The 17,225-nt window shown below is 37.3% G+C and overlaps 1 protein-coding gene across 5 annotated transcripts; it reads right to left on the bottom strand.

Annotated features, from left to right (window-relative positions):
• Nucleotides 1-824: 824 nt before the first annotated feature.
• LOC18040853 (histone-lysine N-methyltransferase ASHH2) lies at nucleotides 825-16,091 on the bottom strand. 5 transcript variants are annotated; one of them, XM_024184176.1, is made up of 19 exons: nucleotides 15,881-16,089; nucleotides 15,644-15,703; nucleotides 11,352-15,536; nucleotides 10,951-11,155; nucleotides 10,137-10,303; nucleotides 9,959-10,029; nucleotides 9,014-9,145; nucleotides 8,797-8,913; nucleotides 7,809-7,901; nucleotides 6,653-6,730; nucleotides 5,804-5,860; nucleotides 4,483-5,287; nucleotides 4,339-4,394; nucleotides 3,868-3,947; nucleotides 3,653-3,735; nucleotides 3,450-3,529; nucleotides 2,995-3,074; nucleotides 2,256-2,301; nucleotides 825-2,077 (listed from the first exon to the last, which is right to left on the bottom strand). In XM_024184176.1, exons 3-19 carry the CDS (start codon nucleotides 15,466-15,468, stop codon nucleotides 944-946), a joined length of 7,401 nt encoding a protein of 2,466 aa, XP_024039944.1. In that variant the 5' UTR covers nucleotides 15,469-15,536; nucleotides 15,644-15,703; nucleotides 15,881-16,089; the 3' UTR covers nucleotides 825-943. The 5 variants fall into 5 exon arrangements, with proteins under 5 accessions (XP_024039944.1, XP_024039945.1, XP_024039943.1 ...); XM_024184177.1 differs by having other exon boundaries at nucleotides 11,352-15,405; XM_024184175.1 differs by having other exon boundaries at nucleotides 11,352-15,703.
• Nucleotides 16,092-17,225: the final 1,134 nt, after the last annotated feature.

Genomic DNA, 17,225 nt, shown 5'->3' with positions numbered 1-17,225 from the left:
GCTTGACGTACAGAGTTAACATTTCGATGTTGAGGACATAATTGAAGCTCTAGCAACACAACACAAGGTGGTAAACAATCAACCCTTTTCATGGAGAAGTGGAAGCATAAAATAACTTGTGTCAATAGTGCATCTATCAACAATAAGTCACCAAGTTTCTGGAATACGAGCTGCTGTCTGTACCCAACCTCAGAAATTCCACAAAGCATTTGATTGGGATGTCTGAAGTGTTTGCAATCATGAAAGAAAAAACTTGAAGTCGCAAAATGTGTTCCTCATATTTCGATGGTTAAGCTGATAACTAGGGAGCAATTGCTTTGTAGTTTCTGGAAACAGTTAGATACTTGAACTGAAACTAGTATATTAAATAAGAAAGATAAAAAAGGGAAATAATCTATGAGAAGCCCTATCCACCAACCCCAAAGAAACCACCCATCCCCTATCCAAAGACAAACTAGATACCAACTCCAACTGACAGGTTACTTGCCATATTAAATTTTGCATTAACTTTGTTAAATGAAGTGTTTTCCCGGATCAATCAGTATCTCATAAAATCGATATTCCACTTCATCTTGCATGGCACAAATGATTCCAATTCATCTTTGTAAGGAAGAGACAAACAAATAGGTAAGTACTACTTCTCTCTACTCATTGTAAAAGATTCATATGCCTTCTGATTTGTATATGATAAAATTGATACATAGAAAATAATGCCTACCTCTTCAAGGTGTGAACAAATGGATCATATCTAAAGTAGCAAATTGCCAATTTGGAGCATCATTTTCTTCTCAGCTGTGACAGAATAACTTGGGCGGGGACTGTAATTCTGAAATTGAATAAAGGTTTTCACAGATAAATAAAGTCCACAAGAAAAGAATCAAGAATACATTAATGTATGGAAGAAAATTCAATTATCTGTTCAGAATATTTTCTATAAATCAATTCAATGATGATTTTGTTGTGGTGGACGCTGAATAAAACTACTGACAGGTTTATCCACCCTACAACTAACATCCTGTGAACAATAAGAACTTCTAAGCTCATTTCTCCTCCAAAGCCAAGGGGGTCCCTTCCTCTTTTGCTGCCTGAAGTATCTCTTTCCCAGATCATTAGAGGATCCCCTCATTCTTTTAAACGTGTGTTGTCCGTCTGTGCCCGGAATGTCTGCATCTGACTGGTTAGCTCCAGTCATGCTTGGATTGTCTTCATCTGGACAGCAAGGGGGTGCATGATTGCTATCTTGTTGCCATTCTTCTGCAGGTCCATCAATGGTTTTACAACTAACAGCAGAGGCAGGTGGAGTGTCTTTCTTATCACGGGGAAAGGGGGGTAAAGGTGGAAAAGGATGAAAAGGCATGCTGGGAGCGATAACCCAACTATCAACAGTTTCAGCCTGGGATGACCCAAACTGCTGCAAAATATGCAATGGAATTCCATAAGACACAGGTAGGCGGGAATTGAATTTTCCCTGAGGATGTGCAATAGCCACATCAAATGCACATCTCAACTGTGAAACATTTTGTTGAGACAGGTCAGTAGTTGATGAAGAATCGGATGAAACCAGAGGAGGGTTAAACGGAGATGAAAAACCGGGTGGAACATCCTCTTGTGTGATCTGTCCTCCATCTTCGGAGCTAACAGCTTCATCTTTGTTACAGTGATTGTGAATATGATCAGGACAATTGATGTCCTCTCTACTCGGTAACACCCTCGACTCGAGCATCAATTTCTTGTGCTTGATTGGATCTAGGTTTGTCTCAGCAGGCTGATCCCATCGACTTTTACGTTTACGAACTTTGGGGCCATTGGTCTGGCACCCTCCTGCACCAGGGGAAGAGCCAACCTCATTGGCAGCAGTATCCACAGAAGTTTTTGCAACCAATGACTGCATGACACAATCAATTGCTTCTGAAGGTCTTAAACTTTCATCACGCCGATGATTGTGCAACATTGGGAGCCTGTTGCAGTTTGCAACCCTGTGAATATCCATTCCACTATCATCCCTGTCCTTGTAGCTATGTTTTCTGAAAGGTTTAGGAATCCATCTATCTCGGAAGCTACGTGCAATTTGATGAACCTATATGTAACAACGGACAGTGATTAGCACCGCATTGTCACTCAGGAAACTTAATTTGGTCAATTGGTACATCTATAAATTGGTAAGCACTGCAGCAAATGACTTGTAATCTAAAGATCTCCATCTCCTAAAACAAAGTTCTTGATTAATGATCTACTTAAAGTAACTTGAAACAAACCTGTTTGTCATCATGCTCTGTCAATGACAATATTGATCCCCGAAAGCTGCACCAAGAAACACATTAATCTGTTATATGAAAAATCTGCAATAGAACTAGTTGGTGGGTGTACCTTCCTGCTTATCCATCAATGTGATTTTGGCATTATTCTTACAAGTTAATTCCTCAACTTCTTGTAGTATAATCAGTCATTTTTAAAGAAGACTCGAGAAGTTCTTTTTCTCTTTCTATAAGTCCTATGACTTAAACGTGAGGTTACATATTGAGTCCTGCCTCCTCATAAAGATGCATGCAAATGAAAAGACTAAATAAACCTTAGCAGAAGGATAAGATGCTTCTATATGTACTTGAATAGTATTTCTATTAAAGTATGATCAATTTTTGGGAATAAAGCCACTAAAGGTACGACACTAAAATTAGACTCCACACAACCTAGCAGCAGATTTGAGTCAACTGCTGTCTTGCTGATCCTGGACTGGTGCTTGAATGGTTCCCTATCATGTGTCTATATTCTCTAAATCTTGTTTCAAATTACTGATTATCTATTATTATTCTGCGTTTCTTATTAAATCATAGAACAATACAATCCAATAACCAGAAACCCTTTAAAGATTTAAATTCCTATAGGTTCTGACCCACCTTAGTTTCAGTAATAGAGTAGCTTAAGTTGAATCAAGACCAACAACACAATATAAAGGGGAAAATTCACTGAATAAGGAAAACACAGAGTATTTTTTACCTCTCCATCCCAGGACAAGGAGGACCAGCAGTAATATGATTCCGTGTAAGTATCTCTCTCACTGCCAAATATTCCAAGACCTGCAGGAAATAGTAGACACATGCTGTTATCCCATCATATTCCTAAACGGGACTTAGTTTACTTGCTAATCATCAAGTTCCAAAAGACAGTGTACATAAATTAGGCCAATTAAAAGTCCAGCTACCAACTTAATCTAAAATCACTCAGTGAAACCTATTTTGCTGCCAAGAATCAAAATGCACAAAGAGTCTTGTATCTCTGTCAAAAATTATATGCTATATATAACACATTGAGATATACTACACAAAACAATTCAAAGAACAATGCTCATTAACCTGCAGAACTTTGCAGTAGTGATTAATTATTATTATTATTTTTTTAAAAGAAGGAAATTGTGTTCAATTGAGTTAAAAGGGGGTTCGCAGATAGAGCACCTTCAGAAGCTTCCGAAGAATTGGAATCTTCTTGAAGTCCCTTCTGTACTGCTTGATCATGTTGTGTAGCATCTGTAAACCTGGAAAGCAGAGCAATTATCAGTCTTTCTAGCAGTCAGAAGTGCAGTTAAAATAATTTAGTTTATTCCCACAAAAACAAGCATAAATAAAATTGCGTCTCATGCAATGAAAAGAAAAACTACCATTTTTGTTGATTATATCCATCAACACCACTCGTGATTTTGTTTTCAGAAGAGCATCAAGGATCATTGATAAATCTCGATTGCTGCAAAAAAGATTAGCTAAAAATTAAAAAATGCTGAACAGGGACCTCACATAAGAAAGAGACTTAGATAGCAAAATTGGATATCTAAAATTATATTTAAGACTATACGGAGGAAGGAAAACTTCAAATTACCTCTGAATTGATTCGCCATTGCCACTACCACCAGAAGCAGCAGTCAAAAGCAGAAGCTTCAAATAGCCTTTAGGAGCGTCCTGTTTGGAAAACATAGTGCCTTAAAAGATAGAATACCATGCATATACAAATGATAGGACATTTTTTAAGGAAAATAAAAAATTAAAATCACAGATTTTAAAAGAATTGTGACAGTGCATACTTTAAGCAAATGAAACTAGAGATTTCGTGACAGTGCCATCAATATCTTTTCACAAGAAGCAGGCTGACTAACAAGTGAAAGGTGAGGTGAGACTTCAACATAAATTTTTAAAATGAATGGCACCAGTGCTTTGGTGAAGCAAAAGGAATCAGAATGAAGCACATTTAATGACCAAAAGGCGGACAACACTGAGAATGACATCCCCATTCGAACTAACAAAAAAACATTAGATTTAAATAGTAAAAATGGATAATGCTGAATTTACTCACTTTACGTTTACTAATGCCCCCCTCAGCATCCAGCAACTCATTTAATTTCTCCTGAACTGCAACATTGAGCACAATTTATCATTAGAATGATCAGCCTGCTCAAGAACACATTTCCCAAATACAAGTTAAAAGAGGATCACTAACCTGCTTCAAAACGACCGTTAGAGGAACCTTCCATTATCTTTTTGGGTTTGATAAAGAAAACCTGGGATTTGCTGGCAATCGACTTAACTTTATTTCCACTTAAAGGACTACCATCAACCTTGCCTTTCTTAATAGATCCAGATTTACGAGAAGTCTTTATACGAGGATGAGATTTCGGCAAACTTTGATTGTCTTCAACAATATCAAACTTGGACTTCCTACCAGCGTCACTTCCATCAGTAAACAAATTCCCAGATATCAGAGCCGGCAAAGAAGTCTCCACCTGTGGGATTACAGATGAGGTTTTATTCATTGTTTCCTTCTGCTGAACGGAAGATACAGGTATGCTTGATTCATTTTCTACCACAAGAGAAGTTTCTAGTGACTGAAGTGGAGGACATTTCCCTTTTGAATCCTCCCTTTCTAATGAATGGTGTAATTGGGGAATAACAGGAATGGATTGACTCTTAGAGTCATTAACATTTCCAGAAATCTCCAATTGTCCAACAGCTGTGGCAGAATCATCCATTTTATTTGTGTCTTCTGCCATGGCTTCAGAAATTTGTGTTCTGTCACCATAAAAGGGACTGGTTCTGGACATTGTCTTGAAACCATCTCCAGTTTCAGCATCTTCAAGCATCAGAGGTTCAGGATACTCCTCATCTGAATCACCTTGATAAATTATTTCAGTATTTAGCGGGTCCCCACCTATATAACCCCGGCATTGAGGAGAACCACAATGACATTTTTTGGCAGCAGCCCCAAACACTCTGACATAGTTGTAGTCAAATGTCAGCTCTTCACCCTGAAAGATAATAGGCTTAGAGGATGCACACTATAAATAATGAAGCATGAAATAAAATAACATATATCTGATAGGTTTCGGTAAGGCGATGTTTTGAAGGAAAAGCATGGGATAAGAACTAGTATAGCAATTTCTGTCTGGCCCATCAGGCACCCACTCCAATCAGTTCGGTGGACATATCTTTATTGGGTAGCAAACCAGAAATGGGAAAAGCTATGGCAAACAATGAGCCATCTCACAACCCAGGGTCTATGTATGAGCCCATCTTATGTGGCTCTGACTTAACTTGTTGTCAGGAATATACAAGAAAGACATTTTACAATTTCTTGCTGAAGCTTGTACAAACACATGGTTCTTTCATCTAGTTACTGCCTCTCAATTTTTTTTCACTCATCTCTCATTGCCAATTCATGACAATTCGTGAGTCTCTCTTTCAAAACACTTTTTTCTTGTAAAAGAAGCAGCCAATAGAGAAAGTTTTTCCCCTTCAGGAGAAGAGGAGAGGTGAAATCATACCTCCTTAATATCCCTCATTGCAAATAGTCCGATACAAATTTCTCCATTCACCATCCACTGTACCGCGATAGCAAACAAAACAGTGAACACTGTTAGATTAAAGCTTCACCAACATGAATACATCAAATGCATTGATGTCAGAATGGAGATTTCAATAAAATGGGAAGCCATATTAACACGATAAGGATAAGAAACCCAAAAATTTCAAAAAAAAAAAATATGTCTAATGACATTTGGCTCACTCTCAATAATTGGTTATAATTGATGTATTCATGTTTGTTACAATTGATATTTCATGATATCAGAATATTTTATCCAACGTTTGGTACTTATGAGTTGACTTTTCTTTCCATAAGAAAGACAGCATGATATTACCAAACAAAATGAAATACAACTGAAGAACAAAATATCAACCAGAAGTTCACATGAGACAAAGACAGCAAAAAGAGGCACAGTGAAGTGCCAAAAATGAACAGTCGAAATGGATGCACAAAAAATTTTAAAAAATTCCAAAAAAATTTTATACAGAATGCATGACAATTTATTTAAGGTGATGGGGAGAGAAATGTCTTTAGATTCTTTTAAAACCAATGCCTAAAGAAGAACAAAGTTGGCTTTATTCCACAAAATGAACTATTCTTATAGAACAAAGCAAATCAAATCCAGTGAAATCACAGAACCATAATCAGTATCTCACAAGAACCAAAAATCCCAATAAGTATAAAAAAATTTCCCCATAATGCCACTGTGGATGTGGACTATTTTCAACGAGATAACAACAAATAGTAAACTAAAAATATAATTTCAACATACATACTGCATGAAAAAGATGCTCAAATGGATGTTCACCTTTTCAGTACGGCAGTTAGGATCACAACTATGGTTAATGAAACGGCCCAGATTTCCCTTGGCACATGCATCTATTACCTGAGAGAATAGAAAAAATGAATAAGAAACTAAAATGCAACCAATTATGTCAAGAAAATCAGATGCTACGAAGGAAAGTAGGGTATAAACCAGCATAACGCATAAATCCGCATTGCACAGAGTATTCCTAAAGCTTCTTGCATATTTATTTCCATTGAACACCACAATTTCTATATTCAAACCAAGCATATCAAACTCTCTTCAGACCATGCTCAGGAGGAAAATCATAAGGCCCAAGAGCAAGCTAGATCTCGGCCTAAGTTTACAAACATCAGGGGTAAACAAGTCCAGTTGTTTTCAATACATGGTCCAGCTTCACTCCATGGTAAAAAAAAGTTGCAATAAACATTCTTCAATTTAAATGACCAAGGTCAAATGTTTTGAGTATTTTTTATTTTTTGAAAGGTTCAGGAGTTTTTCTTGGTGCTTTCAGTATTTAACTTGTTATTGATCATATACAAGATTATGAAGCATCATTAGTGGGATATCTTTCCTCTTGCTACTCATCACAAGCTCAATACATTTGAGTAATAAGGTCACTAGAACATTGTTTCCTTTGAGAGAGCACTCAGGTTAACCATCCCCCCCCCCCCCCCCCCCCCCCCCCCACCAAAAAAAAAGCAAAAAAAGAAAAAAAGGAGCTAGCAAACCACTACAAGTCTAAAATGGTTCATAATATACACATAAAAGATTTCAGCAGTAGGCATATTTAGCCTATGCTCTGGTAACTTGCTACAACAAGAACTACTTTTGTTGGAAATAGAAAAATACCCAAGAAAACCTTCATATTCAGAAGCGAGAAGCCCAAAAAATATTGTTCATGTTCAATAACAAGTTAAATATTGAAAGCACCTAGAAAAACTCCTGAACCTTTCAAAAAGATCAAAGATACTCAAAGATCCACTGAGGTTAAGGAGGGAAGGGGGAAAAAATGAAGCTAGCAAACCACTACAAGTCTACAAATGGTTCATAACATTTACAATCACTGCATGATGAGAAATATTGTTTAACAGAAATACATTATCACCTCATATCATTAGAATTAAAATTAAAGTATGTTATGAAAGTTATTACAAACCTCACTGCCATTTAATGTCATGAAGTAAAAATGCTTATGACCATTGGCCGCATACTCCTTTTGCCGTGCCTCATAAGCTTGCATGTCAAGGACCTGATTGCCATATATTAGAAATTTTGACAATAAAATAAAGATTGATAGATCCAGAGAGAGTCAAATTGTAAAACACAAAGGGCAAGACTTACAATAGAATTGTCTATAATTACTAATTACTTTTTTTAAAAAAAAAAAAAGATCTAACATTACTAATTACTGGATGCATATTATTTTGGCCACCAAAAAGAAAAAAGTAATTTTGAATCTATTCTATCCATAAACAAACTATACATGAACGTCAAGGATGTGAAACTATGGATCAGCAACTGGAATCCAGAGTAATGATGACATCCAGCCCAAAAGTGGGGCAATAGTTCCTACACCAGGTCTAACAGGATCCTGCTTGAAACATGCAAGAGGGGGGATGAACTCATATGTGAACGTAATTATACTAGTATAAGTTCAAGCCACTTCAAAATACCAGACATTAGTAACCTCTTTCACAGAAAATCCAGGCAATAAAATAGACTCCCGACACTGATTAAAAAATTATTGTTATACGTGAACAAAGGATAGAAATTTAATCACTTTACTGAAACTAAAAAGACCAACTTTGATCGACAAATGATAATAATGGGCAAAAGCTAAATAACAAAGATTCCTATTTTGCCAATGGTTTCGAAAGATGATTCATTTGCCACTGAAATCATGTTCTAAGAGATAGAAACACAACCACCAGTTTCATTGTTCTACTAATGAAAACGAATAATAAGAAAAAGAAAATCAGCAAATTTTCAATAAAAACAATTGCACCCTTACACTTAATTTGCAGGACCAATTTTACTTAGATTTGGCATACAGGTTAACAGTGGCAATAAGCACTAAGAATCTGTCCTTGTATAGCCGCAATAAAGAAGTTCATGCTTGACTTGAGATAACTCCAGGAATTTACCTCTCCAACATATTCAATAATAAATTTCCCTATCGGTATATCCTCAAGTGACTCTAGTCCATAACCCTTCTTCCCACATGGACGCCACTGCATTTTGGCGTACTTGCGTTTCTGGAACTGTAAACAGACATTTTGACTCAAACTCTGCCCTTTATATACAAAACAGCATATGTTGATCAAGAAAATGAAAGTTATATGCACAGAAGAGCTGAAGTACCTGTTGATTTGAACATAGGTCACCACAAGGACAAGTGCCTTGAACACATTCAATGTTAAGCATCCGATTCAAGCATTCATCTCTACAGCCGAGCCGAACATCTAAAGGTGGTTTGCAATGGCAAACCATTACCTAATTAAATTTAGCAAACATGTTGATCAGGAAAAAAAAAATTAGTAACAACCTGAACAGGAAGAAATTTAATCAGCTTTACATAATCTATGACAAATTGGAAAACTAAAAGGAAAAAGGTTAAGAAATTTAGGTGCTAGCTTCTTGTCATAGCATAAGAAAATTTCTCCAAGCCAAAAAGCAAAATTGAAAAAGAAAATCAAGGGGTATTGCAATTTTTTGGTTTTTTTGATAAGAAACGGGTATCATAATTATGCAGTTCCTATCAATTAAAACATTTCTGTTACACATCCATAGAAAATAAATCACTATACTAGGGTAATATTAGAAGCTTCCGATTAAGGTTGATCTTTAACAGAAAATCAACAGAGAACGATTATGGATAGTAATACGTTTGTGAATGTAGCAAATGATGCACCCTAAAATTAACAATTTAGCAATGGAATAGAGATTGATCATGAAAAGTAATATGGATGTAAATGTAGCAAATGATGTACCCTTAAATTTCTTTTTTTCTTCAAATGAGACTAACAATTTGGCAATGGAAGGAAGAGCTTTTATTTTTAAACTTTGAACACAGCCTTGATGCATATGACGGTTTGATGTCAAGGACTGCTGGCGCATGGAACACAAACAGAGCAAGGCATGGAACTTTAGGTGCATTTTTGCCAAGTAAAATAAGCACAAGACAGTCATAAACACAACAGTTGCAAGAACACTGAACTCTTCATATTTCTAAAGTAAATAAATGTAACACAGCCAAATGGAAATAACCATATAAATGATAGGCAATGGATCGAGTAGGTTCCAGACCTCATCAATTGTTTGCGTTTTACGACTACGATGAAGAAAGACATTTGAATCAATGCGCCTAAATGATGACCCTGGAAGAGCCATAACACATCAAAGCCAGGTCAAAATATGAAAACTAAAATGTCTGGAAAAGGAAAAAGGAACCTAAGAACCTAAAGCCCAGATATCTTACACATACCAGGTGTACTCTGAAAATCCAAACCCTTTCCTGATGTATTGTAATTTATAAGGCCGTCTTCTTCTTCATAGTCTGATAAGCCTAACTCAGCGTTAATATCAGCATTTGTCTTTTCTTGAGGAATTGAACAATCAGCAAATGTTGTATCCATGTTGTCCTTACAGACCCTTCAATAAAGAAAAATTTAATATCAAATCCAATAGGAGATATTAGATTATAATACAAGAAAAATATAAATATAGATTGAGGGATAGCTATCAGTGAGCCCTTCATAAGACAGAAGGTAGAAACAAAATGAAAAGAAACATAGTTTTCCATGTCCTGAAACTTATGCCAAATATAGCTATAACTACACTAAAAACCAATCATACCGACAACTAAACCGATGCTAGATCTTCACTTAACCAGATTTTGGCATGCAATTGAGAATATAACATTTGAGAACTCAAAAATATCTCAATTCAGATGCAACACTAGAGAAGGGGAAAAAATGATCAAGACTGAAAAAACCCAAATTAAATGGTAGCAAACACAATCATGACAACTCACACTAAGGCTGGTGCAGTGGTACTAATAACAAAAAATTATAAGAATTTGTAAAATTGAATTCATGAACATAGGCTCAATTAAAATAAATAAAAAAAAATTGTAGTTAAAGAAATATTTGAATAAAGTTCACATAATAGATGTCTAAAATAACTTATCCCACCCCACTTGCCAAATTGTTGAATAAAACAAACACACACAAAAAAAAAAAATTGCAATTATGACATAACTGGAAAAATATGAGATGACGAACGAGAAAAATATGTACCATCTGCAGTTTTCATCAATCAAATCCGCAACTGAAACTGGGATACGCCGCCATTTGTAACAGTCATCACACCGCACCCAAGCACTTTCGGGAGGACAATAATGCTCAGGTTCACCAGCTGATGTAATCTCCGCGTTTGATACATCAACAGACATACTATTGTTGCCAGAATCTGTTTTCCCAATATCATCTGCAATGTGGCTTCCTACAGCATTAGTTTGAATGAATTGGGAAACAAAAAAGATCTTTCCTATCCATGATAAGAGAACTATAAGAAGAAAACAGTAAGATTAAACAATCAAACAGATAACGTGTTGAGGTCCGGCTAAATAAAAAAGTTCAGCATCTGTTGGGTAAACATTTTTTCTTCACAGAATCATAAAACTTAAACATTCCAATACCTATTTGTGGTCGAACTTCTGTTTTTTCCTCAACCAGCTCCAAAACACCTTCATCCCTTCTTTTGGCAGCTAAAACACCCTTCTCCTTGACTTCATTCTTGTTGACTGACTTCCGTTGGTTTCCCCTCTGTGTAGAAGCCTTTCTTCTCCTGCTCTTAGCTGAGTTAGAGACTTTGGACCTTCCCTTTTTCCTTCCACCTGATTTAAAACTTTTGCTAAGCTCAGATCCCTTGCATTTAACTGAAGGAACCATAGCCTCTTCAATGATTCCAGGTTCACTGTCTCTCGAAGGCAACAGTTCGCTGCAAAATTCCTTGCCGCTTGATGAATTACTTGAAGCATAAGTGACAGGAAATGCAACGAGAGAATCACTAGAGTGACTACCATCTTCCAGTTTCTGTCTGCCGCCACGTTTTTTTGGTGGTTTAACTTTGCTGGCTGCAACAGGTGAATCGTCATGCAGACTACAGTTACCTGCAAAAAGGAGGTTAGTTTTCTTCTTCCCTCTCCGGCTGCTGGTGACATTTCCAGGAGCAGCAAAGATTTCAGAAGAAGTCAAAACAACTTTATGCGAGCCTTCTTTACTTCTAGTCCCAACTTCAGAATCAGGAGCTGTATTGATAACTTCAGAATCTGGTGAAGTCCCAGGATCCACATAATTGTTCTCACTTGCTCCACCCAATATTCCAACCCCTTTATGGGCAGAATTACCATCTGCAACATCCCCGGCTGCATTGTCTGTAATCACAGTGGCCTTCAATTCCTGACTTGCAAAGTGCACATCCAAGATAGAGTCACCTGGGTGTTTCACTACCTCCTCCGGGTTACTATCCAAACACTGAAACTGTCTTTGAGTGCCCTCTTCCCCAAATATATCTTCATCTTCATGGGCTAATATTGGAAACTCAGAATTTTTTGTAGGGTATGACTCAGAAATGTCATCACCAACAACAATATCATTGGATCCCATTGTGTCAGCCACCTTGGGGACCACAACATTCAGAGTACTTTGACAAATTTCCTTCCCCACTTTAACCTTCAAACGAAGGCATCGAGTTGAAACATTCCATTTTTTACTAGGGGTCAATGAGCTTCCACTAGCCTGAATCTTATTCCGCTTTTGACTTCTATGGTCACCTCTTGCCTTTTGTGATCCTTGGTTCTGAGATAAATTGAAACTACTCATGCCACTCTTACCAAAAATTTGAGTAATGCTGCCCAATAACCCCCAGATAGAAGAACGAGCTGGTTTGGACAAACAGCTTCTCTTCCTTCTTGCAATGTTGAGGATTATATCAATACTCCCATGAGAATGTTGAATTTTGGCCTTAGTCCTGCAATTCCTCGCAGCCCTTTTGGTCTGAGTCTTCTGACTAGATCTACTTATACGGCTGCTCCTTCTAGAAGATAATGATACCCTGTTAGGATATTTAGTTTCAGAAAAGCAATTCGTGCCCACATCATCTTTTACTTCATGAACGATCTGTCCAAAACCATCAACCGCACCACTAGAACTAATAGCACCAAAACCATCTTTTTGAGAGAGACCCGCAACATTTAAACTCTTACAAGAGCCATTCTCGTCTACAGCAGAGGGTTGGCATGACTGCAAAGAAATTGGTTTCTCAATAACTCTGGAGGAGTGCTCCTTTTCATTTTCTTCTATTGGCGATAGCTGACTGCAAATCTCAACCTTGATATCAGTTGTAACATCACTTTTCTCTTCCACGGCCTCTGTAGCACTCTCTGCAGAAAGACCATCAACACTCTTATTATTCCCTTGGTCATTCTGCTTGGAACAATTACTCAGTGAATCAGCTATACGCAAACTTTCCAAGGAGCTCTGGCAACTCTGCATAGGCAATGCTAGGATGCATGTGTCAGTGTTATCTTTTTGTTCCACAGTTCCAACAGCGAGATGACCAATGCTTTCATGATCCACATGATCCTTATGTCCTTCACAAGTTCTCATTAAATCATCCTCATAAAAAACTTTGAAAGGCGTTTCACCATCCTGTAAAGCTGATATGCAGTTGCACATATTAGCTTCTACAGCCGCTGACAGATTGGCTTTCCCTTCTGCTAAGCTCTCAATGCCCTGCTGCTCCTTTTTTTGAATACAACTAAATGACAAGTCTGTTGCAGATGCAAATTCCATGCGCGGTTCAGTATGCTCTAAAGGTGATCTTGGGTGGCCACTATCATTCTCTAACCCATGTACAATATCTCTCTTCCCTTCAACAATTAATTGTTTCTCAGTCACAAGTGTCAACTCTGAGCGAATCTCACATTCCTGGAAAGACAGCATATGCCCACAAATATCTATCTCTATTCCAACTGAAGCATAATTTTTCCCTTCTTCTTCCAAGGATGGAACACTGATGCACTCGTTGCTCTTCTGCTCATTCTGTTGAGTACAATTTCTCAGTGAATCAGTCTTAGGTATTAATTCTGGGGTCATTGAACAGCCCTGTGAGGGCAAAATTTGGCCACATGTACCCATTTTATCTTCTATAACCTCCTTAGCACTTTTGGTGGAGAGAGAACCGCCATTCTTATTATTCTCTTGATTACCCAGTTGAACACAATCTGTAGGTGAATCAACCAGAGATATAGCTTCTGAATCCATTTCACAACATTGAGAAGGCAACATTTGGTCACTCGTAACTTTCATTTTCCCAGATAAAGCATCAGTTTTTTCTTCTATGCATTCCATATCCCCTTCAGAAGAGGTACAACCAGCAGTGTTATCATTCTTCTGATCTTCCTGTTGAACAGAATTATTAGGTGAACCAGTGAAGGGTAATAATTCTGGAGGCATTTCACAAAATTGTGATGGCGAAATCTGGAAACAGTTAACTTTCTCTATCCCGTCTAGGGCATCAGTTTTCACTTCCTTGCCTTCCATGTCCCCTTCTGAAGAGGAACAACTGACAGTCCTACCATCTTTCTGATCGCCGTGTTGAACACAATTTCTAGGTGATCCAGTCAAGGGAATCCCAAAGCTTCCAAAAGGCATAATCAAGTCACAAGGCACTTTCTCCAACTCAGCTAACTCATCACTTTTCTTTATCATAACCCCTTCCTCCCCAGGGAGACAACTAAGAATATTATCACCCATCTGCCCATGCTGTTGAACACAATTTCTTGTCAACCCACCAACAGGAATTGATTTCAAGGGCATTTCAAAGGCATCAGATGATAATGTTTGGTTATCATTGCCCAACATTACCTCAGCTAAAGCATTAGTTTCCACTCCCATAACCTCTACAGTCTCTTCAACAGAGGAACAATTGAACCCTTGATCATCCTTCTGCTTATCCCGTCGATCACAATTTCTCGGTGAACAGTTGCTAGGCACTTCTCCCAAGGGCAATTTCTGATGCTTAAATGATTCCAAATCCTCCCCTTGAAACCCTCCTTTCTCCACACACAACCCATTGCCACAAACATCTACTTCACTCTGACTCCCATCCAAACAAACCCCCTGCTTCTCATCAACCAATTTCTCCAAAACCGAACCAGACACATTATCACACTCACTAGCTGGCCCATCTCTATCACCAACAACAGCCTCAGAATCTACTTTACTCTGACTCTCATCAACCAATTTCTCCAAACCCGACCCAGACACATTATCACACTTACTTACTGACCTATCTCTATCACCAACAACAGCCTCTGTAACATAAGCAGAACTTACATAAATATCGTTTCCATCTTGAGACAAATCTAAACACCTACCTGGGGAACTACAAACACCAATTTCCTCCTGACTCTCAATGAAGCAAACCCTGCTAACCCCACATTCATCATCTATCGCTTTCTCCAAACTCACACCCACCACATTTTGAAACTCATCAATCAGCCCATCTTTATTACCAATGCCAGTATCTCCAGCATCTCCACAGCTCACACAATGAGTGGTATCATCAATAGAACGCCCATCCAACTTCGTGCTGCCACTCACATTAGCATCAAGCACATCAAATCTTGTTTTCAAACACATCCTCTGCTCAGAAACTGGTTCTTCCATAAATTCCAAGCTTGAATGCTGTTCAAAAACAGAGTTACACGAGGGTTCATCAACTGATGTCAAATTCTCACACGAACCCATCCCAGCGTTTTCCACTTTCCCAAAACACTAAGAAATACCAATCATTCATTTGATCAAAATCGAACCACCTAATACAATGCAAGCTCTAGTCATCACCGATCAAAACCCTAAGTTGTCTGCTCCGTTAAGCGTCTTCGTTCAAAAAAAAAAAAGAAGCATAACCATAAAAATTTACCTGCTTTAGATTCTTAGTAGCAGCAATATCGCAGAGATAAAAACCCTAATATCCCCTTATCTGCAAAAGAGAAAAAATTGGCCAGATAAAAAAAATTTGCAAACCAATGCAGCTACGCAAAAAAAAAAAAATAATAATAATAATAATAATAAAACGTAAACAAATTACAAAAACACATACACAAACAAATAAGAGTTCTAAAAATCATAAGGAAATTATTAAACCGAAATGAAATACCTTTTCAGAGAAGAGGCAACGGGGGCGTTGAAGAACGAAGTCGGTTGTTTCATATATATATATTTTTATTTCTCCGAATAGTGATGGTTTTTTTTTTTTAATCACTCTCAAAAAATTCGCTTTTTTCTTTTTTTTAATACAAAAAGAGTGAGAAAGAGAAAAGGAATTGCTTGTTAGTGTTGTCAATAAAAAGGAAGGCTTCAACCGAGGGCGCGAGAGAGGGTGGGTTTCTATAAATCCGATGCTGATTATTAAGTTGACGGTACTTGCATGATCCTTGTTGGACACGTGTCATCGTGAAGGGTAATTTTGGTAACCTGGTAAAAGTAACCGCGGCATCAAAGTTGGTGAATTCCCCGATCCTTCGCTATCGGTCGTGTACATGATTAAGGTTTGGTGATGTTATTTCATGTAACATAAAGTTGGAGTAAATGGTAATTATAACAATAAATGCGCGTAGAATGATAAAAATGGTAAAAAAAATTTACATTGATATATGAATATGGCCAATGATTTTTAAAATAATTATAATTATAATTTAGTAGTAAACAGTGAAACCGAGTATTAGCCGAATATTAGAGCAATGAAAGGTTATTTACCGAATTTGGGTCAAACAAAATCATCGAAGAGCCCGCAAATACGGGTCACAGAGGCAAGAAATCATCTATGCATAATTACTCACTTTTCGGAATATGATCCACTCCTAATTTGAACTTTATTGAGTTTTTAAAAATTTTCTATCATGTGTTTTTTAGCGGTAGTGCATGAGTAAAATTTAGTTTTTTATTTATTTTTTATTTATTAACAACTCATCAGCAATTGAGTTATTTGCTCAAAACATAATCAGATCAAGAGAGAATCATGATCCTCACTTATCACCCATAACCAAAACCATTAACCTCAACCAAGTGAAAATTTCAGCAAAAAGAGAGAAGATTTTGATCTCGGTGACGTCGCCAAACAATCCTTGGAAAATCCATTTCCTATTTAAAAATTTGTGCCGCATTACGATAGACTTTGATTGCATTTCAAAAGGTCATTGTTATTTTGCTTAATTTGATCCATAATGGTTGCGATAAACGAGTATATAGAATTAGCCACTCGGCCTTAGGCCGAGTGGTCAGGGCTGCTACCCTCCAACTTGGAGGGCAGCAGTTCGAACCCTCACAAATGCATTGTGGGGGTATTTCCTTCCTCAATTAAATTTGAGTGAAGACAATCTCCTTCCTTACCCAAGTGTGAGGAGTAGACATCCTTCGAATATTTGTAAGGGTTAAAATCTAGGTAGCGCTCCATTAGCATTAATGTAAGTTGGTCCTAGTAATAGTCTGATTTGTAAATATTA

Source organism: Citrus clementina, unplaced genomic scaffold (genome assembly GCF_000493195.1).
Source record: "Citrus clementina cultivar Clemenules unplaced genomic scaffold, Citrus_clementina_v1.0 scaffold_5, whole genome shotgun sequence".
Taxonomy (NCBI): domain Eukaryota; kingdom Viridiplantae; phylum Streptophyta; class Magnoliopsida; order Sapindales; family Rutaceae; genus Citrus; species Citrus x clementina.
The sequence above is the reverse complement of the archived record's forward strand: the minus strand, read 5'-3'. Positions and strand labels throughout refer to the sequence as shown.

Bases quoted from the DNA above. Each gene is read 5' to 3' on its own strand.
- LOC18040853 (XM_024184175.1), bottom strand. From the start codon at position 15,468: ATGGGTTCGTGTGAGAATTTGACATCAGTTGATGAACCCTCGTGTAAC. The intron at 9,146-9,958 runs GTCTGGAACCTA...AAATTTAATTAG, and splicing joins AAACGCAAACAATTGATGAG to GTAATGGTTTGCCATTGCAA. The intron at 4,395-4,482 runs GTTAGTGATCCT...TCAATGTTGCAG, and splicing joins TAACGGTCGTTTTGAAGCAG to TTCAGGAGAAATTAAATGAG.